This window comes from Lotus japonicus, chromosome 1 (genome assembly GCF_012489685.1).
Source record: "Lotus japonicus ecotype B-129 chromosome 1, LjGifu_v1.2".
Lineage (NCBI taxonomy): Eukaryota > Viridiplantae > Streptophyta > Magnoliopsida > Fabales > Fabaceae > Lotus > Lotus japonicus.
The window spans coordinates 78259912-78282298 of record NC_080041.1 but is presented as its reverse complement, the minus strand read 5'-3'; the positions used below and the strand labels follow the sequence as shown (position 1 = coordinate 78282298).

The 22387-nt window shown below is 39.5% G+C and overlaps 2 protein-coding genes across 4 annotated transcripts; one reads left to right on the top strand and one right to left on the bottom strand.

Moving 5' to 3' along the window:
- The first annotated feature begins 2186 nt into the window (after nucleotides 1–2186).
- Nucleotides 2187–7858, top strand: LOC130715138 (ferrochelatase-2, chloroplastic-like). Its single transcript, XM_057565192.1, has 10 exons — nucleotides 2187–2511; nucleotides 3320–3647; nucleotides 3776–3919; nucleotides 4492–4593; nucleotides 5388–5491; nucleotides 5591–5717; nucleotides 6132–6284; nucleotides 6507–6607; nucleotides 6730–6931; nucleotides 7299–7858. Exons 1-10 carry the CDS (start codon nucleotides 2378–2380, stop codon nucleotides 7521–7523), a joined length of 1620 nt encoding a protein of 539 aa, XP_057421175.1. The 5' UTR covers nucleotides 2187–2377; the 3' UTR covers nucleotides 7524–7858.
- Nucleotides 7859–9375: 1517 nt separating this feature from the next.
- On the bottom strand, nucleotides 9376–21616 carry LOC130715147 (TOM1-like protein 5). 3 transcript variants are annotated; one of them, XM_057565204.1, is made up of 11 exons: nucleotides 21314–21614; nucleotides 20841–20919; nucleotides 20394–20511; nucleotides 19218–19296; nucleotides 18881–18979; nucleotides 18679–18792; nucleotides 18312–18478; nucleotides 11460–11535; nucleotides 11292–11377; nucleotides 10142–10378; nucleotides 9376–10039 (listed from the first exon to the last, which is right to left on the bottom strand). In XM_057565204.1, exons 3-11 carry the CDS (start codon nucleotides 20492–20494, stop codon nucleotides 9670–9672), a joined length of 1329 nt encoding a protein of 442 aa, XP_057421187.1. In that variant the 5' UTR covers nucleotides 20495–20511; nucleotides 20841–20919; nucleotides 21314–21614; the 3' UTR covers nucleotides 9376–9669. The 3 variants fall into 3 exon arrangements, with proteins under 3 accessions (XP_057421187.1, XP_057421203.1, XP_057421194.1); XM_057565220.1 differs by lacking the exon at nucleotides 20841–20919 and having other exon boundaries at nucleotides 20394–20499; nucleotides 21314–21616; XM_057565211.1 differs by lacking the exon at nucleotides 20841–20919 and having other exon boundaries at nucleotides 21314–21615.
- Between the last annotated feature and the right edge of the window lie 771 nt (nucleotides 21617–22387).

The following is a 22387-nucleotide window of genomic DNA, read 5'->3' as shown; positions in this document are numbered from 1 at the left end:
TCATGTTTAATACTTCAATCATATAAAATTGCGTTCTTTTAGAAATACACTGCTTTGAATTTTTGACTACTGAATAGCAATTACTGTGAAGTAATTAATGCATTTGATATTGTTGTCTGGGGTGAGTTCACAAAACAATGGTGTTGAGATCATTCATCCTGCAACACACTTGCTTCCAACATACAAATTGTGTGTCAAACCTTCTTTCTAGCATTCCCAGCAGAAGGAACTTTCACTGAAAATTAGTAGAAGGGTGGGAGTTTTAGCAGCCATGTAAAATTAATTCCACCCTCTTGCTTCAGAGGAGTGACTTAAAATAGCCACTTCTCCATAATTAAACTTGCAAAAGCCAAATATAAGGTCCACACAGTAATCTATTTGGTCTAACATGTTCACTTTGAATTTAGCTTAGGATAGAATATAGTCACAAGAATTGACTTATCTATTTCAGTGAAGTGCACTGATTTATGCTCCTATTTTCCCTCTTCAAATTAAAGCATACACAAAAAAACGAATAAAAACAAGACAAGGTTCAACTTAACAGAAGATATGCATAATCTCTTTTTTATATTATTCAATGATTTTCACCATTTCGTCCTCAATATAAGTATCCTCATCAACTCTCTATTTCATATGCACAAAACTGACTGTTTGATTTGGTTTTCTTATCACCGTCCTTGCATTGCACGAGATGATATGAATTGTAATGATACAACACGTGGAGGACGTGTTGACATCAATGGTTCAATAATTTTCAACATCTCCACTCTCTGTCTTTAGCTTTGTTATAAGTTTATGAAAAATAAGGTTTCTTTTATCCCCTTTATCAATTAAATTGTGATTTTTATATTTATTATCAACATTGAATGTGAAACACAAGAGTAATGCACTGAGCCAAAAACTGTGGTAATTAAAAGAAGAAATTTCATGTGAATAGACATAAAAGAGATAAGTGATAGTGGCAATTAAAAGAAGAAATTTCATGTAAATAAACATAAATAGATAAGTGACAGAATCAGTAGTAGTGTTAATGACAGGAGTAGTGACATGAAGTCCAAAAATAGATGCAAAGAAACAAAGTGACCAAACTCACCAATGATGGTCATGCTTGCCCCCTCTAAATTTTTCCTTTTTTTTACTGTTCCGACCTCTTTTGGTTTCTGGATTATAATAGTTGCACTTATGCTCATTGATGAATTCTTTCTGTTTTATTATGATCACTCAAACTTGACTTATATCCCGTGAAGATAATGATTTGTATTGATAACATTTACGACAACTGAACTACTAAAATAATAGATTGCTTCTGTCAGATGGTATGGTTTTAACCAGCTTGCTTAACATTTTTATTTGGTAATTAAGGATCTTATTAGATTGCTTTGATGCAGGCAGAACTTGCTTGCACATGTTTATGAATATTTCGCGACGGTGAGGTTTACAACTAGCTCTTGAGATGACCAACTGGAAAGAAAGTTGATTATAAATTCTCAGTGTTCCTTGGCCTACATATGCGAGGTTTGGAAGGGGTTGGAGAACCTTATGCACATCACATGGATTGAAGGAAGGGGAAACGTTAACTTTTTTTATTTACCAGTAAAAAAATTGGTCTTATTAATGTATTAAATCGACATTGAGACCCCATAGGATGCCCTGTAAGTTTCCTGTCAAGTTATTGTTCGCAACTGTTGTTTTTTTTTCATTGATTGGTTGGTGTTTTAATTTACAAGCAATGGAGTGTGTTGAAAATACCTTTTATGCATCATATAATAAGTTAGATATTATGTACTATATATGTAGGAAATATATTGTATTAAATAATTTCTGCTCACATACTCACCGTGCAAAGCACGGGCTTATATACTACTCCCTCCGGTCCTATTTATAAGCAACGAAAAAAAAATTCACATAGTTTAAGAAATGTAGTTAAACTAGATAAAATGCATTAAATTTGTCTTAAATCAAAATAAACTTCCAAAATTACTATTTGTTATTAGTATTGGAAAGTGGGAAAGAGAGAGAATAATTAATGAGACACATTTTACAAGTTAGAATTAATAAGGGCATCATTGGAAAAAATTAATTAATATAGCTCAAACTTTCATTTGGTTCTTATAAAAAGGACCAAGGTTTTTCTTCTCTTTCATGCTTATAAATAGGACCGGAGGGAGTAGTACAACAACATTTCTAACGTTATCTACTTGCTTCTTCTTTCACCTAACTCCCATGGTGCTGTAAAAGTTGCCACCAGTAACAGCTTCCATTCTCCTCCATAATATCTGGAGTTTGGTAAAGTTATTATCTTTTCGCCAAATTGATTTCTGGGTAGCTCTTCTTTTATCACTCAACTTCCCCTATCAACCCTCATTTTTGTTGCAAAATGCATCAATATCAAGCTATGAACTCTCCAGCTTCAATTCATGCCCCTTCATTACCATCTTCTTCTTCTTCCTCCTGTTCGCATCGTTCTCCTCCATGCCTCACTCATGCTTCTCGCAATTTCAAGTTTCCCTTGTAAGTGTTCCTTTTATCAGAATTCTGATGTTTTATTTTATCTGTTTGTGTTTTTTGGACCTGGGTCATGGATTTCTCAGTACCCTTTTATTAAAGTAAGGATTTTTACTTTATTTTTCTGGAATCCAACAACATTTCCATTTTTTCCCTTGAATGAACTCATAACAGACTTTAAATGTAGTAGTCAATTGATTTTGAAACACCCTAGAGGATGTGATGTCCTGTTCCTAAAACATGAGTTTTTGGGACTGGAACTTTGAGATGCCATTTCAGGAAATGTTTCATCTCACAATCTACATTATAAGTTACTTGGTTGTTTGCCTAAGGTTATGAATATTAGTTACCACTTGCCAATGTTAACTATACAACATAACCAGTTAAGCTTAATTTTAGAATGTAATTAACCTATAACTTAAATGTAGGTTTACAATAGGAAATATCCTTAGAAGAAGATACTCTTTGTTCCTTCTGAAGTTTACCTATATTGTCCATGTGGACCATGAGCATAAATTTTTAGTATTTTTGAGTTGTCATGATTCATGAACATGATTGAACTCGAGTTGCATACTAGCATTTTTATTGCCTTCTCGAAGCTTTGAAGTGCTAGAAATTTCATCTAATAATTCCTTTGCTATTGTACATCCTAGCTCAAAAGTTCCTTGCCTTCTAAACTTGAATGTGACTTATGCTAATACTTTTTGTTTTAATGTGGAAAAAGATGCTTTAATCATATAAAATTTTCCTTCTATATGTCATTTATTTTATCACTAGATGTCTCCTGAAGCGTATATCTTTTTCGCTTTCATAGGTCGTTGCCACAGCCAATGTTTACTTCCCAAAAGATTTACTGCTGTTCTGGAGCCGATATGGAGGCGTCTGTTAACACTAATCCCATGAAACTTCACATAGAAACCAGATGTTCTCCGCGATGGTTTGAAGCACAACCCTTGATTTCTAACCAATCACTCAACAAAAACTTGTTCTCAGTGCGAGCTTTAGCAACTCCAACAGCTCAAGATGTTTCTGATACAACTCTTATTGGTGATGACAAGACTGGAGTGTTATTACTAAACCTTGGAGGTCCAGAGACTTTAGAAGATGTGCAGCCTTTTTTGTTTAACCTTTTTGCTGACCCGGTAATAGTAATACTCACACACTTCACTTTGAGCTGTCCTGTTCAACCCTCTCTGTTCCTTTAGGTTGAGATTGTCCTACACTAACAATTTCTCATGATATTAGTTATGTTTTATGTATAATCACACAGGATATTATACGATTTCCTACCGTATTTAGTTTTCTTCAAAAGCCATTAGCCCAATTTATATCTGTTGCAAGGGCCCCAAAGAGCAGAGAAGGCTATGCTTCAATTGGTGGGGGGTCTCCTCTTAGACGTATAACTGACGAACAGGCATGGGTCTTCCTGCTATCTTTTCCTTTTTATTTACTCTCGAAATCATACATAGGAATTGGAGACTTCAAATTTCAATTGTCGGAAATTGAACTAATCATATTTGTGAAGGAGTTCTTCTAGGATTTGTTACCCTGTATATGTACCTGATGTATGAAAATTTTCTATTGCCAATTTTCCCAGCTTTAGATTTTGCAAAGCGAAATAATAGCACAACAGTATTCCAAAAACTGCAAAGATCTTGTAATAAGTCAATGTCATGTATATTTTAATTCATGCAGCTGTTGTAGTACGAATTACTTTTATGTGGTTACTGCTGAATTTTTTTTTTTTTTCTCTCCAGGGAACTTATATTAACCATCTTGTACAATTTTGTCACCTCATCCTTAATCTTTTTACAACCATTTCAATCAAACTTTCGATATTTTCACATATCCATTGACATTTTACAGATTTTCATTTTTTTTTTGCTGATGTTTTCAAAACTTTCCAATGATGATTTGGGATACGTAAGAACCATCATTCCATTAAGTTCTCGTTTGACTCTATTATTTTTCTACCTTACTGCACAGGCTGAAGAGTTGAGGAAATATCTTTGGGCAAAGAATGTCCCTGCTAAAGTGTATGTTGGCATGCGGTACTGGCATCCATTCACTGAAGAAGCTATTGAACAGGCATTTGATCATCCTTTTCTAATTGCATAATGTAAACTTGAATAGAATTTGATCAACATTATGCCATTGGTGGATTTTCTCAGTCTCACCTGTTTTCATCCTACAGTTTGAGTTAAAAAATGTTACTGTATGCTTAATTCTTAAATAAAGAAGCATGCAAAATTTTCAAAATAGGGCTACTCAAAGCAATTGTTTTTAATCTGCTTTATTGAGTGGCTTGATGCAGCCGCTACTTTTATCCTTATGAAGGTATTTCGTCATGGATAGCTTAGATCTGAGTTCTAAACTTGTTGTTAACCCACTGGTACAACCGTACCAGTTAGCTTGAATTATCTTTGTGCACACAATCACACCTGTCAATGTGAAAAAAAATTGAGCTCTGACTATTAGAAACTATTGCTTTTCCTAAGGTATAAAATTTGTTCTTGTTGGGACTATTGAAGGTTGGTATGTCAAAAACTCATTCAATTTTATGCAGCATAACAGGTTATTGTATGCTTCTTTCTTTAAACTGATTCCTGCCTTAAAGTTATGTCAAAGTCATTTGCCTTTGAAAGGTGAACTACTATTTTGTGGGAAGTAATAATGCAGGCACAGAAACAGGTCATGTTAATAGTATTTTTATTTTTAAAATCTCTTGATAAAAGAAGAAATTTTTAAAATGATCGAACAAACCAGGAATTCCAAAAGTTAGATCTTGTAGTTTTATTGGTACAATTTTACATAATTTGATCTGTTTGTGACTTCTTCCAAACCTGTTTATAATTTAGTTTTCCTTTAAATAAACTGTTCAGATTAAAAGGGATGGAATTACAAAGCTTGTCGTTCTTCCACTTTATCCACAATTTTCCATATCAACCAGTGGCTCAAGCTTACGCCTACTAGAGAATATATTCCGGTGATTACTATAAGAATATTGTTATCACCTTTATTATACATCAAATATATAAATTATTGAGCATTATTTAATGTTATGAATTGTTAATTGGTTCTTCAGAGAGGATGAGTATCTGGTCAACATGCAGCACACAGTAATACCTTCGTGGTATCAACGTGAAGGGTACATAAAAGCCATGGCAAATTTAATTGAAAAGGAGCTGAAGAGTTTTGACTGCCCCGAGGAGGTGGAGTTTTTTTTTTCTTTTTCTTTGTTAGTTTTAATGACTTAGAAAAGAAAGGGTGGTTCCTTGAATTTTTCTGTTGTAATTGACTAATTGTCATTCTTATCGTATAAATGAAAGTTAGCATCATACTTTACACAGTCAACATTTCAGTTATTTCTGGTTTGGGTAACAGAAAGAGTAACCTACCATACTTGGTTTGATTAGCATTTATGGTATCTTGGAGATATTGGAAATTTGGAATGCCATTATGCCCAAAAAAATTGTTGTTTCATAGAGATTTCTATGTCAACAATTCTGGTTATTCCTTTTAATCTTTGTTTGGTGTTGCTGAGGAGTACTTCCTGCAATCAAGGTACTCTTGTTTAACTGTTAGCGTGTATGCTTCTGAGCCCGAGCAGTTCATGCCCAGTGCAGGTCATGATGTTCTTTAGTGCACATGGCGTGCCTCTTGCTTACGTGGAAGAAGCTGGCGATCCATACAAGGCAGAGATGGAGGAATGTGTGGATTTGATCATGGAAGAACTTGAGACAAGGAAGATAACTAATGCCAGCATCCTTGCTTATCAGGTAACTACTTTGTCTTTCTGTGATTGTTTCTTCTGTTTCGTCAACTTTTTCTTAGATTGTGTTAGTTTACTACTATATTGTCCTCTAATAAGTCATAATTGGAAATTCCATCAATTGAATGCTCCACTAGGCAATAATGTTTTGAGCAGATCATGAAGTTCACACTGCTTTCAATACCACTTTCTATGTATTTCTAACAATTGACTATAATTCTTTTTACAGAGTAGAGTTGGACCAGTCGAATGGTTAAGACCCTATACAGACGAAACAATAGTTGAACTTGGAAAAAAGGGAGTGAAAAGTCTGCTGGCTGTTCCAATTAGGTAAATGTTAGTTTACTCCTATCTCAATCATCTTCCTTCTTTCTTTATCTCTCTCCCCCTCTTTCTCAAACCTGCAAACAGAGTAAGCGACTAATATTTTTTCACTCGTGCTTAATTCACAGCTTTGTCAGTGAGCATATTGAAACTCTTGAAGAAATTGATGTTGAGTACAAAGAATTGGCTCTACAATCCGGTATAGAAAAGTGGGGCCGTGTTCCAGCTCTAGGATGTGAACCCAGCTTCATTTCTGATTTGGCAGACGCCGTTATTGAGAGTCTCCCATATGTTGGTGCCATGGCCGTTTCAGACCTTGAAGCACGACAGGTACTCTTTCCAACTCCCATATACACATATCTTTCATACAAGAAAATAATTATCTACTGTTCTCCTTGGAGTTGTTCCAATTTTATCGGATTTCCCCTAAGGGTATTGTAAGTGGCATAGTGGTCTTGCTTTGATTATGTTTAAATTGTTCCCACAATCTGTTGTTTGATCGAGCTCGATGACATTGCCGACATCACTTAGTGGATAAGGATTTTGGCGTTGTTGCTGTAGTTCTCTTTGGAGTTGTTATTGAAAGACACACTTCTTCCCTTTCAAACACTTCTCATAGAGATTTTTGTAATAGTATATGTTGGAGTTACATTGTTGCATCTTGTGATCTAATAAAAAAGTTTGGACTCTTTGGCAGTCATTGGTTCCCTTGGGAAGTGTAGAAGAGTTATTGGCTACATACGACTCGAGACGTAGGGAGTTGCCACCGCCATTTGTAGTGTGGGAATGGGGTTGGACAAAGAGTTCTGAAACTTGGAATGGAAGAGTAGCTATGCTGGCTTTCCTGCTTCTTATGTTTTTTGAAGTCACTACAGAAGGGAGTTTTCTGCACCAGTGGGGAATATTGCCCTCACTTAGGTGAATGAACCTCCCCATGCTCTCAAAGACGGTGGAATATTATTTTGAGTTCAATTTTGATCTGTATAGCTTTTTCCCCCCACTATGATCAAGTCATATCATATACAATTTTAAAGTTTTTGACCTTTCAAGTGGTTATCAATTATAACATAGCTCTGCCTATGTTGTGTTACATAGCTGGTCCAAAAACCTGAAATAATGAGGCTGTATTAGTCTGTTGACCTAAAACCTTGTCAAGTCTTCATGACATTGTGACATGATAATATTGTGTGTAAAAACTTCACGGTGGATCAAAATAAATCCGTTCAGTTTCTGAATATAATTTTATATGACAGTTTCTTACTGATTTTTTGTTGTTATTTTTGTAACAAAGATAGTAATACAAGGGTCAAGGGATGTTGCCTCAATTCTATGTTATGGGTTATTCACCAAAAAAGAAAAAATTTAGGAGTTGCTTTTTGCACTTCTAAAAGTACTAGTAACACATTATTTATTTTTACAATTTTTGAATTATAAAATTACTCACCATTTTGTACACCCTTCTAAATAAAAACTTTTCCCTAAAATTACTCACCTATTTGTGTTGTTCATCCTTTATCTAATTTTTTCTCAATATTTTGGTATCGAATATTCATAGTCAGTGGCGGAGGCAGACTTTTAGGTTGACAGGGGCCAAAATCAAATTAAGAAAACGTACAGTTATTTAGAGTCAAATATGCACTTTATCCTTAAAAATTAATAGTGTTAATTGTCATCCAAATTATTTATCTATTTTCTCTTCCTATCTCTCTTTAATAGTCTACTATCATTAAGTGTACACCAAATTTTATTGTTTATATATTGAGATTCAAATAACTTAAGAAAATTGTGGACAGAGAAAATATGGTCCTGTCATTTATATGCATCTCTGTTATTTTCAATCACTTAATTAATTGAGAACATGTAATAAATTGTTCATTGTAATAATTTTTTAAGAGACTTACAAAATTATAGGGGTGGCCATGGCACCTGTATGCCACCCCAGCCTCTGCCCCTGTTCATAGTTATCTAGAATTCTAGACTTCGAGGGGAAATGACATACAATGGATTCTGACAAACTCCATATAATCCGCTCAGTATCATTTATAAAGAGGATCTTGACCTGCCCTCGCTCAGTATCATTTATAAAAAGGATCTTGACCCGCCCTTAAACAAATTTTGAAGGCTCACAGAAATGAAAAATATGTTTAGGGAATAGGGATTGATGTTGGACTTGGTAAAAGTGTAAAGTTGAGCATCGATCTTCTTTCATTGAGGACCGTTAGATGGTCTTCAAAAGCCCAAGAGTCATAGATGATACTCCCTCCGTTCCAGAAAGTTTGTAGTTTTGAGTATGATTTCAATATAACAAATAGTTTGTAATTTTAGGATGTCAATGCATTTTTCCCCATTTTTTCCTTCTATACCCTTATTTATTAAAGTTTCTCTATCCACTATGTTTATTACAATTCTTGATATAGTTACCACTTACCACTATCCTTGGAAATAGAACACCATACATAAGGGCAATCTAGTCAAATTGTACTATCAATAATTACTTTATTACTATTTGCGCCACAAGCTTAAACTACAAACTTTCTGGAACGGAGTGAGTAGCATCCAACTTGGGGCAGTGACGTGGTCAAACCAACATCGTTTATATATATATATATATATAGAAACCAAAATGCTTCAATGGCACAGAAGCATCAAAACAGAAACATTGAAACAACAATGCTTCAAAGCAAATGTCAAATATGTAATGGAAGCAAGTGACACTGTCTGGACATGAAAGTAGCATGATTTCGCTTTATTTGAGAGAGAGAAAGAACCAAAAGTGGTCTTTGAAGGTTTCAAAATGGTTAAGAATAAAAATATGTAGTTTCTACAAACTCGGGAATATAAACTATCAGTTATCAGTCGCACTTGCACGGTTGCACCACATATGATCTCAGAAAATTTATTAATTACAAGTAATATATAAACTCAAGATGTGTATTTCCATTTCCCCCCTATCCAAACCCTAGGTACTAGACTAGATCACAAATCACCAACTTATCACAACTTAAAATACCAACTCCAAATTTAGACAAGAATGAAAAGCCAAGATTTTTGTTGTTGTCAAAGATCATTCATTCACTGAAATCAAAGCTTCCACTGAGAGAGCTGCTACCATTACGACTATGCAAGGAGAGGCCTCTCATGTGGCCAGACAAATTAGAGCCATCCTTGTTCTCCTGAAAAAACTTCTCCCTCTCAACATGCTTTGCAGGCGGTGGTGGAATCGCCACATGAGGAAGCTCCCCGTTCTGTTTTGGACGGGGAGGTGGGATCATGGGAGGTGGAGAAGAACGAGTGTCAGGTTCTCTTGGTGGCTCTAACGAAAGCGGTCTTGATCTTATAAGAGGTCGATTGAGTCTCTCACCACGCAAATCCAAGTGAGAGATGTTTGTTTCAGTGTCCTTATCTTCAGGCCTTGCGCACGCCTTTCCTTTGCGTAATCTGCAAAGCATTAGTCATACAAAGATGAATGAAATGTTGATTAATAGAGTTATCCTTCACGTAAAGAAGGTACAAATTGAGTTCCAAGAACAGGCAAGGCACCTTCGGACTAACTGTTCCGGCTCCTCTTCCTCCTCCTCTTCTTCATTGTGGTCGATTCGAGTAGGAGCATTTGTTGCGGCTCTGCCTCTGGCGGAAATGAGATCATCATGCCTTGCAAGAACGTTCTGACAAGTAGTATTTGTTGTGGCTCTTCCGGAAATGAGATCATCATGTCTTGCAAGAACTCTCTGGAGCTTCTCATTTAACTCGATTGCTCGAGAAACTACGCTTTCATCTCTACAAAGGACCGATGCAAAAACCAGTTGAAGGAATGAATTAATCATGTAAAAAATATGTGCAAAACTGCATATACATAAATATTAGGGAACAATACAAGAAAGAAATCCCTGCTAAAAGTGATTCCAGATCAGGAACAACAAACTACTGAACTTATTGAATATGTTCAAAGACTGATTAATGAGGTAACCACTAATTAACTTATTTGATCCAAAACCTGGAAACATTTTTGTTGTAATATTAGAATATTATTTGCTTTGATATTATTTACTTTTAGAAGATTTGTTTTTCTTTACGAGATGAATTAAAGGAGTATGCACTGTCAGTGTAAAGTTTGTTTACACAGACATGTATTCCGCCAAATCAGAAAATAAATTCTTGTTTTAATTAAAATTTAAAGCAAATGTAACAGACTCTCCTACGTGTCATAATGTGATTGATTGTCAGTGTAAAACTACTTTACACTGACAGTGCATATCCATTAAACTCAATTTATTATGTCTTGGGATCAACACTGAAGGGGAGCCGGCGCAACGGTAAAAAGTTATTGTAACGCTGAGGCCACAGATTCAAGTCCTCGTAACAGGCTCTTGTGTAAAAACAAGGTAAGGTTGTGTACAATAGACCAAGTGGTTGGACCCTTCACCGAACCTGGCAGCTCTCATGCACCGAGCTGCCCTTTGGGATCAACACTAAAACTACTGAATATGTATTATTAAACCAAGCCTACATAACAGTTTACTTTTTTGTTTGCTTACATGAATAAGATAAGTATCAAAGCAAATTCTTAGAACTACCAACAGACTAGAAACAAAGGCGTCACCCATCCTTTGAACAATCTCAAATCCATGAAAGAGAAAGCAGTACATTGTATAGAAGAAAAGCAGAAAAGAGAAATTTTAAATAGCCTTACCGAGAAGTCATCACAAGATGCATTACTCTTTGCTTCTGAAAGGAACATTGTTCTACAAGATCAAGGGTGAATTCATCCTTTGCTCCCTAGAAAAGAAATTGCAAATTTTCAGCAAAAGCTAACATTTATTTGTTTACAGATTCTATTACTAAAACTCTCAAGACTCACCTCAGGATGTTGAACATCAACAGCATCAAGGACTTCTTTTAGAACTTCTAATGCATTACTAGCCTTCTGAAGAATGCTGCAAAAGACAATTGCAATATACAACAAGTAAATGAAAATGAAGATAAATCAGATATTTTAAGAATAAATTCATTAAAAAAACCAAAAATAGGTCTTGAAAATTATCATTCATTTCATTTGAACAAAACCTATTGTATTAGGCTAAATCTTCTTTTTTCCAGTCTTGATCCCCGAACTAGAGCAAATAATTATTCTTACTGGGCGAGCCCCTAGAAGGGCAACGCCCAGGGTTCACACCGACCGGTGGCGCCCCAAGCCAGTAGGGTTGGGCCTCGTTCAACCAGGCCCACACGGCCCATTAAGGACCCTAGCATATGGGGGCCCAACACTACCTCTATAAATAGGTAGCAGATACCAATTGTAAGAGGCTTTTTGCTCATTTTATGAATACACACATGAAATTCAGTTATTCTCTCTCTAGATACCTCTCTTAAGTGCAATCACTTCTCTCTCTAGGGATTACACCCTTTCTCAATGTTCTTACCCGGAACATTTGGCGCCGTCTGTGGGGACCGATAAACTTTTGATTCCCGGATCACGTGGATTGATTGCACAACTGATTTTGCTTGAGATTTTCGTGGATTTCGCGGGACGGATTTTGATTACGGAAATGGATCTTGGATGATCTTTTTGGGCTCTGGATTGGAAAAGGAATACAATGCACCTTGACCTTCAAGAATCCATGTCACTACAGTTCTCTCGGCAGCATCTTCTTCGTGGTGGAAGCTTGATCGCTGTTGTCAATCGACGGAGTGGGAGCGAATTCGAGACTAAGAAAGGAATCGATGAAACTCAGTGGCTATAGTGGACGGGAGAATGACGGATCAAGAAAGCTGATCAGGTTTCGAAAAGGAAAAAAAAAAAAGTGAAGCTTCAGATCGAGGAAGCATGTAGGCAAGGGAGAGCAGATCGGTAATGATGAAGAAAAGAACAAAGGCGAGGAATCTGTCCAGAGCACAATACATGAGGAGCAGAGCCAATCCCGAGACGTTGGAATTCTGGCGGGCACGCTTTTGCTTTGTCGGCGGCGTTGAAGTTAGGCGGTGAGCAAATTCTGGCGAGCACGTTTGCTTTGGCGAGCACGTGTTGGCTTTGGCGAGCACGTTTTGAAGATAGGCGGCGAGAGAATGTCGTTGGCGTTGGAATCTAGCAAGCACGTTTTACTCCGGCGGCGGAATTCTGGTGGGCACGTTTTGTTTTGGCCATGGAAGTTTGGCGAGTAAAGCGTTGCTATGGTTAAGATCGCTGGCCAACAAATTTTCCAATTCCTTCAAACTTTTCCTCCATCTTTCATTTGATTTCCCTTCTCAGTTGTTGTATTTCCTAATTTTCTTATTTTGAAGTTGATATTAGAAGTTATATTGTCTTCACTGGTTTTGATTCAGACAGAGAGGAGCAAATCGGATCAAAGAGAAGGAGTGGGTGAATTGAGGCGCACCATTAAAGTTTCGTGAAACTTGGAAGACTCTTCCATAAGCGGTTTGTTATTGGGTGGGACAAGCTCCTGATGGCGCGATTTAGTTACAAAGTGAAACAAGTTTCACGATGAACTAAATTAGCCCCGGAAAAGCCCACGTAACAACCGGATTCATTGGCGATGTGTGGGGTACAAATTGCCCATTCTACTGAGCACCGCTTTGGTAATCCAACTGGCCATTGGAACCCAAAGCACTTTGAGTCCCGAAATGGGACGATCACACCAAGGGTGGCGACCTACCGCTAGGGTGGTGACCTCATGCCAAAGGGTGGCGACCAAACGCTATGGGTGGCGACCTGTAAGACTCAGTTTTTAGACACACAAAAGTCGCCAAAAGGGTGGCGACCTCACGCTAAGGGTGGCGACCTACCGCAAGAGGGTCGCGACCTACCGCAAGAGGATGGCGACCTACCGCTAAAGGGTCGCGACCTACCGCCAAAAATGAGGGTAGCGACCTACCGCAGAATGGTGGCGACCTACCGCAAGAGGGTCGCGACCTACCGCAAGAGGGTCGCGACCTACCGCCAAAAATGAGGGTAGCGACCTACCGCAAAATGGTGGCGGCCTTACGCTGAGAGTGGCGAGCAAGTCAAATTAATTTCTTATAAGGCACAAAATTTGGCGATCGCACTTTGAAGATTGGGACCAGACTGACGGAAGAGCAGGAGACGCGCCTGACAAAACTGCTTGGGGAGAACTTAGACTTGTTTGCTTGGAGCTGCAAAGACATGCCTGGAATTGATCCAAACTTCATATGCCATCGGTTAGCATTGAATCCAAGTGTCAAGCCAGTTTCACAACTCAGGAGGCGTTTGGGTGGCGACAAAGGGAAGGCGGTGCAACAGGAAGTCGACAAGTTTTTAATGAGGCGCTCCATCAATAAAATAAAACGAAAATTCACGAAATTCGTGTCCAAAAATTCCAAGCATTCAAACATGATTTACAAAATATCCAACGGCGATATAAAAAGCTATGGCGAAGGGTTGCTTAAACATAGACGAATGGCGGAAAAGTACACTACAAGGTGACAGCAAAAGCTAAAGTAATGTTAAAATTACATTATTCATTGTTTTCTTTCTCCTGTTCTTCTTCTTCCTCTTCTTCTTCAGTCGCTGTCCAGAGGTGCTGATCAATCAGGGGAGGATCGTCGGGACCAACCAGTCCTGCGGCGGTTATCTCTTTCATTACTCCCATGGCACTAAAGTCAAAGTTCGGGTACAAATGTTGGGCCTGATCTTTGGCGAGGTAGAAACCGCGCTCGCGGTTGTCAAGGGCGATGTCAGCGGCTTGTTCCCTCGCCTCAGTGGATTTGGCCTTCTCCATCGCCAGTTCGTCCTCTAGTCTTTTGATCTTTGCCAGTTGGGAAGCAATCTCGGCATCTTTCGTGGCGAGGGCCTCGGCATGAGTTTCGGTCGCTCTCTTGATCTCCTCGGACGTAGCCTGCATCACCGCCTCCATTTCAGACTTCGCCAAGGCAAAGGACTCCGCAGACTTTTTCTCTTGCTCCGCCAACGCCTTCTTCACTAACTCCAGCTCAGCGCGCAGTATGGCAAGCTCTGACTCCTTAGCAATCAGCGCCTCGCCTCGGGCGATCAAGTCCTTCTCAGCTTGCTCTTTTTCCTTTTTGCAAGTTTGAAGGCTTGCATCAAGCTCATCTGCTTCTTCCTTCATCAGCGCCAGCTGATCCTCCAGCTCGCCGATTTTAATCCCCGCCGTGCCAATCATCTTGTCGGCATAGACTTTGTCTTTTCCTGCCTGCGTCGGCAGTTTGTCGAAACGTTTTTCCCAAGCAGTGGCGGCTTCTTGATGCTTAGCACTTTCGGCCTTCAACCGCTCAGCTTCAACGGTGGCGGCATTGAACTTCTCAAACGCGTGGGCAAAGATGCACCCAGCGCGTAGGAGGCAAGCAAGAGTCTCCTCCTTGGTATCATTAAGGCCCCGACTCAAAACTTCTTTTTCTATGGCGTCACGGTTAAGACCAGCAAGTAAGAATTCTGAGGGTTCAATGGCGTGGGGGAGCATATTATAATAGCTTGAAGAACCGACCTCGGGAGCAGGGGCTTGTTCAATTTGAGCCGCTTCAGAGGTAGTGGCAGCACCAGGACAGGATTTTTCCCCTTGATGAGGCGGGGAAGGCATGGAGCCCGCATCGTGTGTTGAGGGCGGGCTAGGAGGCGCACCTTGGCGAGAGGGAGACTTCGGGGTTTCATTTTCTTTTTCCTTCTCTCCAACAGGAGTGTCGGAAGACGCAGCAGCTTTTGTGGCGTTGACGCCGGCGAGTTTCTCGGCAGCTGAGGATTGAGAAATGTTGGTGGTTGTGGCACCGACGGAGGCGGCTGTGGCGCCAGCAGAGGACTCAGCGGCAACAGCAGCGGTCGCACCGGCGGTGGCAGGAGTAGAAGCTGGTACGGTGGTTGGCTCGATAGCCGCGGCGACGGAGGCTTCAGTGGCATTTTTGCCTTTAGGCGCAGCAGCAGTGGTGGGCTGAGCGCCAGGGTTTGATGTGCCGGCGCCGGAGGAGGCTTTGACCAATCTTCTCCTCTTGGGAGCTTTGATGCTCTCGGCTTGGTTCTCAGCACCGCCCCGTTTTTTCACGTCGCCCTCAGTGTTGAATTTTGGGGAAAAGCGAGCCATTCTCCTCTCGCGGGCCTTCAGGAGCTCGGCGTTCGTGAAATTCATATCTTCTGTAACAATAAAAATACGATCAGTGACAACATAGGAGACGAGAAAGGAAATGTCAATAATGAAAGTGAGCTATGGGCAACCTAGGTATTTGGGAGTTCTTGAGAGGTCTGCGCCCTCAAGGACTGTTGTGCAGTCAAGGATGGGAAGTGGGGCAAGGAGATTAAGAAAAGCTTTGTCGTTGGCGGACAAAGATTCCTCTGAAGGATCGGTGATCCCATTGGGCTTCTCCGTCCAGTAAAGAGGAAAAAGGGCGATCCCGTCTCTAAGGGTGAATGCCTCTGGGTAGGCGGGATGAACCGCCACACGGAAGTACTTCCGTGCAAAGGAGGACTTCGCGTTACTTTTGTGAGGGTGCAAGCACTTCCGGCCGGCTCGGGCCTTCAAGGAAATCCATCCTTTGTTTTTGATGGACTTGGGGTCTACGTCGTAGAGGTAGAAGAAACTGGTGGGGGATGGGGCGATGCCGACAGCGGCGCTTAAGATTTCAAAACATCGAATGAAGGCCCAGGCGTTAGGGTGGAGTTGGCAGGGAGCCGCGTTGATGTCGCGGAGGACGGTTTGGACAAAGGGCGAGAAAGGAAGCCTGATTCCAAGCTCGCTAAACATGTATTCATACGCAAAGAAAAAATGGGATCTCTTTACGTCGCCGTCTGGCTTATGAAGCCAGGGGCGGTCCTCAGGACTGCAAATCCAGATCCTGAGTTTGGCGTCAAATTCATCGTCATTAGACAAACCACCCAGGAGATCGCTATTCTGGAAAATAGAAGGTTGGTCTATAGCCTCGTGAGTGGGGGCTATTTGGACTGGAAGGGGCAGAGTGGCGTAGGTTTTTAGTCGGTAAGGTGGGATCTCCGGGACCTCTAAACGGAGGCCGCCGGCGGCGGTGGCATCAGGGTCGTTTCCGGAGGAAGAAGAGGAGTGGTTAGGGGAGGTAGGGCTTGAGGCCATTTTTAGAAGACAGTGAAGTGAAAGAAAGGGAAAGATGAGTATGGGTATGATGCAAAGATAAGGACAGTGGGACTCACCGGAGTAGGATGTGAAGAGATGGTAGCGGAAAGGGTGATAAGCGACGGCTCCGGAGCGGAAGTGGGCAGAAGGAGTTTGGTAAGCGATTAGGGAAGTAAAGAGGGGTCTCGGAAAGGGATGACTGTGGGGAAGAAGGGTTTTTATAGGAGAAGGGGGGAAGCTGGAAGGGTGACGCGTGTTGGACGCGTGTGGAAGGTTGGAAGTCATGGAGGTTTTGGGGAGGTGGGTCGCGTGCAATGGGGAGTTACTGCGCACGATGGGACGGTTATGAAAGGTGAAGTGACGGTTCCGGAGAAAGAGGGAAATTGATGTAACCAACACGTCACGTGGGGCAGTCACATGGGGCAGATAGGGATTTGAAAGGGTTTTAAAAGAAGGGAAAGCGCGAAAAGCCTCGCCACTATAAAGATCAAACACCATCGCCTGACAGGTGACACCAACAACAAAGTTCAGTCGCTCGCCGGGGTTATCGCCAGTCAATGATTGAATGATCAGCACATGACCCATGCCTGCCACCTTTCCCGCCAGCGAACGATCATACACCTGCTCCAACTTATCGCCAATACGAAGTAATCGTTCTCGCCGCTTGTGGACTTGTGGACTTGCCAGCTCGGGTTGCTCGTCAGGTCAGTGGATCGGGTAATGAGGCGGGCCACCACGACTCCTTAATCTTGTAGGCGTTTGTACACCATCTTTCTAGGTCCCGCGTCAATCGGAGATTCATGTATTTGCGTATTTCCTTGCGCTATTGGCGGTTTGTGTTTCATTTGCGCCATGTCGGCAACCTACACGCTTTATACATTCTTTGTTGATCCCGCCAAGTAGCGTGGCTAGGTGATCTTCTAGGCGGGGAAGCTATTGCAACTAGAAGCTTGGGAATAGTTCCTGCGCGTTGGTCGAAACCGCCAGCCGAGGAACGCCGTACCAAGTGGAAAGTGGCAACGGGCGACCTGCTAGGGGGATCACAAGGGGACAGAGATTGACGGTCACATTTTGGAGACACACTTCGCTCTCCTGCTTCGAGCTTGTGGACTTGCAGACCAAGGGCGCTCGCCCTTCATCTTTTCACGCCATGTTGGCGACTTGGATTTTTGCATACACGATGGATAAGCATTAGGCAGTTATGTCATATTTTTCTTAAAGACACACTTAGCTCTCATGCTTCGAGCTCGGTGTCTTGTGGACTTGTGGACTGGGCGAGCCCCTAGAAGGGCAACGCCCAGGGTTCACACCGACCGGTGGCGCCCCAAGCCAGTAGGGTTGGGCCTCGTTCAGCCAGGCCCACACGGCCCATTAAGGACACTAGCATATGGGGGCCCAACACTACCTCTATAAATAGGTAGCAGATACCAATTGTAAGGGGCTTTTTGCTCATTTTATGAATACACACATGAAATTCAGTTATTCTCTCTCTAGATACCTCTCTTAAGTGCAATCACTTCTCTCTCTAGGGATTACACCCTTTCTCAATGTTCTTACCCGGAACACTTACCATAATAAATCATTTTTGATACAAATTATCCAGAAAAGGGTTTGTAAAGATCTTGTCAATCACAAGTACACTTAAAGTGAAAAAAATAAGTTACCTAGGTTCAGAAACATTCTGGGACTCCGCTTGCGGAACAACTCCTTCATGTCTAGGTGAGGCCTGCTCCCTGTTTGGTACATTACCAATCGTACTAGGTTGGGAACTAGCGTGATTTGATTGGACTACTTGAGGCTGAGGCCCTTGAGGAAATCGTATTCCGGCATTCTGTAAACGGTAGAACCTCAAATATTGTAACTTCAGTTTTTCTATTGGTATTCAAATAGCATATTATGAGTGCGCATTCTGTTGCAACCTTCTTTTTTCTTCTTTTTTGGTAAAAAACACTATTATTTACAATGGGAGTAGGAAAGTGATGCATGTACATAGATCATAACAAACATGTTAGAGACAGAAGTTGTGCCTACCACCAACTCATAATATGCATTATAATACTGCGGAAACTTTCCAGAAGCACCGCCAAGGGATGTTTGAGTGGCATCTAGTAGGAGAAATATCCTCTCCCTCACAGGCAAATCAGACTGCAACCAAGAAAAAGAGAGAATATAAAAATGAGGTTGATGAAAAATTAACCTTGCTAAATAACAAGTCTTTGTGGAGAAAACTCACCTTTTTCTTCACAAGTTTCACAAGAATAGGAATAACGCCTGTATCAATCACCTGCTCATGAATATGTTCTCCAGTATTGTTCATCAACATTTCCAGCAACTAGAAAATCAACAATCAAGGACAATTCAGTAGAACTCCATAGATCATGAAAGCAAGAAATGCAAATGTTCAACACTAGAAACTCCAATAAACAAGCTTCGTTATATCAAATACAGAGAATACTATGTGGTGTCAAACTGTGTCTTTAAATAAGTTTTTCAGTATAGGTAAAACTAATTAGTAATTAACATTGGATGAAAAATTATAAGAAAATTCTTAATAAAGCCATTGTACTCACCATGACAGAATAAAATTGAGTATTGGGGTGTTTGTTACTCAGCCTCTTTTTGATGGCTTTAACAACGTCTCTAGCTTGCCTGCATATTCAAAAGATATGATTATTAAAAAAAGTAATACTACTTAGATTATGCTGATTGCTGACACATTTATGAGTTCATCTATGTTCGTAATCTAGTTAAAGCACAGCCAGGGCTGTGGTGAACAAGAACCATGAAGAAATAATATAAATTGAAAATGGAGATTGGTTAGATTTAACTATTTTTAAGATATAATCACTTTTTTTCAAGAGCTCACTCTGTAAGATTTTGATCATAAGTTGTTTTGAACACAAAATGAGCTAATCCTTATCCAACTACACACAAGGTATGTCAGAACCAGATATCATTTATGAACTAACTGAATACTTGTTGAAGTTTTCCTTCTGAGTAATATAAAATATTAAGAAATACAAAAAGTACAGCTAAAACGAGAAAGAATTAGGACAGCATTCAATTTTGGAAGGAAAAAGAAAAACAATCGTCCATCAGGATGATCTTCAAATGATAAATAAACATATAATTAGCCATTTGGACATAGCCTAATTCGCAAGGGTAGAGATGATTGATTCCTATTAGTAAGGTCATCGGTCTCCATGATCAGCCAACTGCGTGATGATCGCCTTATTGCGTGGCAGCGAGATCTTAGCTTGATTGGTAAGACAATAGCGAGATCTTAACTTTATTGGCCCAACAGAGAATTCAAGCATGATTGGTCAGATTATGATACCAACAAGATGATCGCGTCGCGGTGAGTTAAGAAACGACAAAATTCCCCTTTATGGATATTTAATATGGCAATCAAGACCTAGCAAGGCACTAAGTATATCAGGAAGGCAACGTGCAAGGAAGATACATACTCACAAAAGGATACACATGGTTGAGCAAGTCAACTGAATGACCTAGCTCTGTTCTGTGTTTTTTCGTGAACACTATTCAAATTCAAAAGAACCAAACATCTAGTATAAAAAATATCCAAAATTTACTGGTTTTATTTACCATGGTTAAAATCTAAAAGAACAAAATTAAATGTTATACAATTGCCATCAAGACATCAACGATCACTTCCAAATGATTTAAGACATTGACCAATTAGAAAGAAACAACATCAATTTGGGATATGAAAGTTTTGTGCTTACCTTTTATCATGTGCAACTAACTCACAGATTTGAATATTTTTTGCCCAATCCGTTTCAGCCAGCTTCTCGCTTGTTGCAGCATTGACTAGCTCAGCTGCCATTTTTTCTAGATGAAGATCTAAACATTAAATAGTATACAAAGTTAAAGATAGTCCAGAAGAGAAACAAAACATAGAACAAAGAGTTAACTAAAATTAAATGCAGTGGTTTATCTACTTTCGCTAAAGAGAAACAAACAAGCCTTAGTTAAGCTTACTAATAAAAAACTACCTAGAAATGAAGGTTTCGAACATATAATTACAAATGTAAAAAAACAAAGAGAAGTAAAAGAGTATAACTTCAAATAACAAATAATGAAAATTGAGGACCAAATTGAGAACAAACTTTTTCCCCTTCAGAGTTTTCGGAAGCTAGAATCAAACATAATTTATAATCACATAAAATCACCTTCAAGTAAATTGACCTCAGTTGGAAGTGAAAAATAACATTAATGGAAATCTGAGCAGTATGTCACTCATGAACTACCCTGCAACCAAAAAAATCAAATGCCGGAAACTCATCATTTGACTCAATTTCAGTTTACTTGCAAAGAGATTGCGCTGAAGAAAAAATTTGCAGAGAGACCCTGAACTGTGAAGTCAAAAAATTTGCACATTGTTCTGTACTTCCTTTCCTCATAAGCAAGGATAATCATAATGGGGTATCATAATTAATCTCATATAAAAATTTGATTGCTTCAAATCAAAACCTAAACTGAGTCATGATTGATTTCAATTGCTCTCAGATCTAAATAAAAGACACATCAACCAAACCAACAACTCCAACAACAACAGACATGATCAAATTCAATAAAAGTAAAAACATTTCAAACAAAAAACCAAACTTTTTGTGAGTTTGATCTTTAAGAGAGTGAGAATTACCTGTAAAGATGGACAAGGAAGAAGGGAAAGATAGATACACTGAATGAAGAGCTTGTTCAGTTCAGCACTCCATTAGAGGGAAGATCAAATGCCAAGTTTCTTGCTTTTTCCACTTTTCTTAACTTTAATCTCTTTTGGGATACAATGATGATGAAATTCTCAAGTGGGCAACTAAGAATTTTTGAGGTTGTCGACAAACTGATATATGAGGAGCGTTGGCATGTTCATATACAGTGTTGTTTTTTTAATAGTTTGGTGAATAAAAAAATAAAAATAAAGTAATTGAAAATTGGTAGGAAAAGAATCTACAGTTTCCTTATTTTAAGATTATGGCACCGCCATGAGGTGTTGTCTGTCTTAAAAGTTGAAGGTTCTTTTTCCAATGAAACCCTGGAATTGCTGCTAACATCAACATCAACCTGGTCTCATTCTTTTCTTCCTGCTTCTTCCTTCCTTCCTAGCTACATTGACACCTGTCGTGGAAGTTTTTAGGTATGCCTTTCTTTTCAATCCTCACTCAACTCAACTCAACTCAACTCAACTCAACTAGGCTGGGATCTTCCCCAATGAAATTCTCTCAAGTTTTCTTCAGTGGACATTTGTGGCGGTTTTAGACCGCCACAAAATGTTGTCAGCTGCCACAAAGTCTGTCAATTTTTTTCAGCAGCATTTTGTGGTAGCTGAAAAAATTTTGTGACGATTTAAAACCGTCTCAAATGTCCACTAGAGAAAAATTTAGAGAATTTCACTGGAGAGGATCCGGAGCCCAACTGAACTCACATGCCATGATTACATTTTCTTCTTAAAATCCGGTGGTGATGATTTTTTTACATTGCAAAAAGTAAACTGTGACTTTCCGACTTAATTTCTAGACATTTCTCACTTATCTCATATGTCGCACAACTCTAACCACTTGATTTATAATTCGATGACAGGTGGTGATGATTTAGTATATGAAAATTAAAGAGATAAATTTTATTGTTATCAATGTCAATTGAGTTTGTGTTCAGACACTCAAGGCAATGTAAACAATTTTTTTTTAGAGAGATGTTCTCATGTTAATTCCCCTTTTTA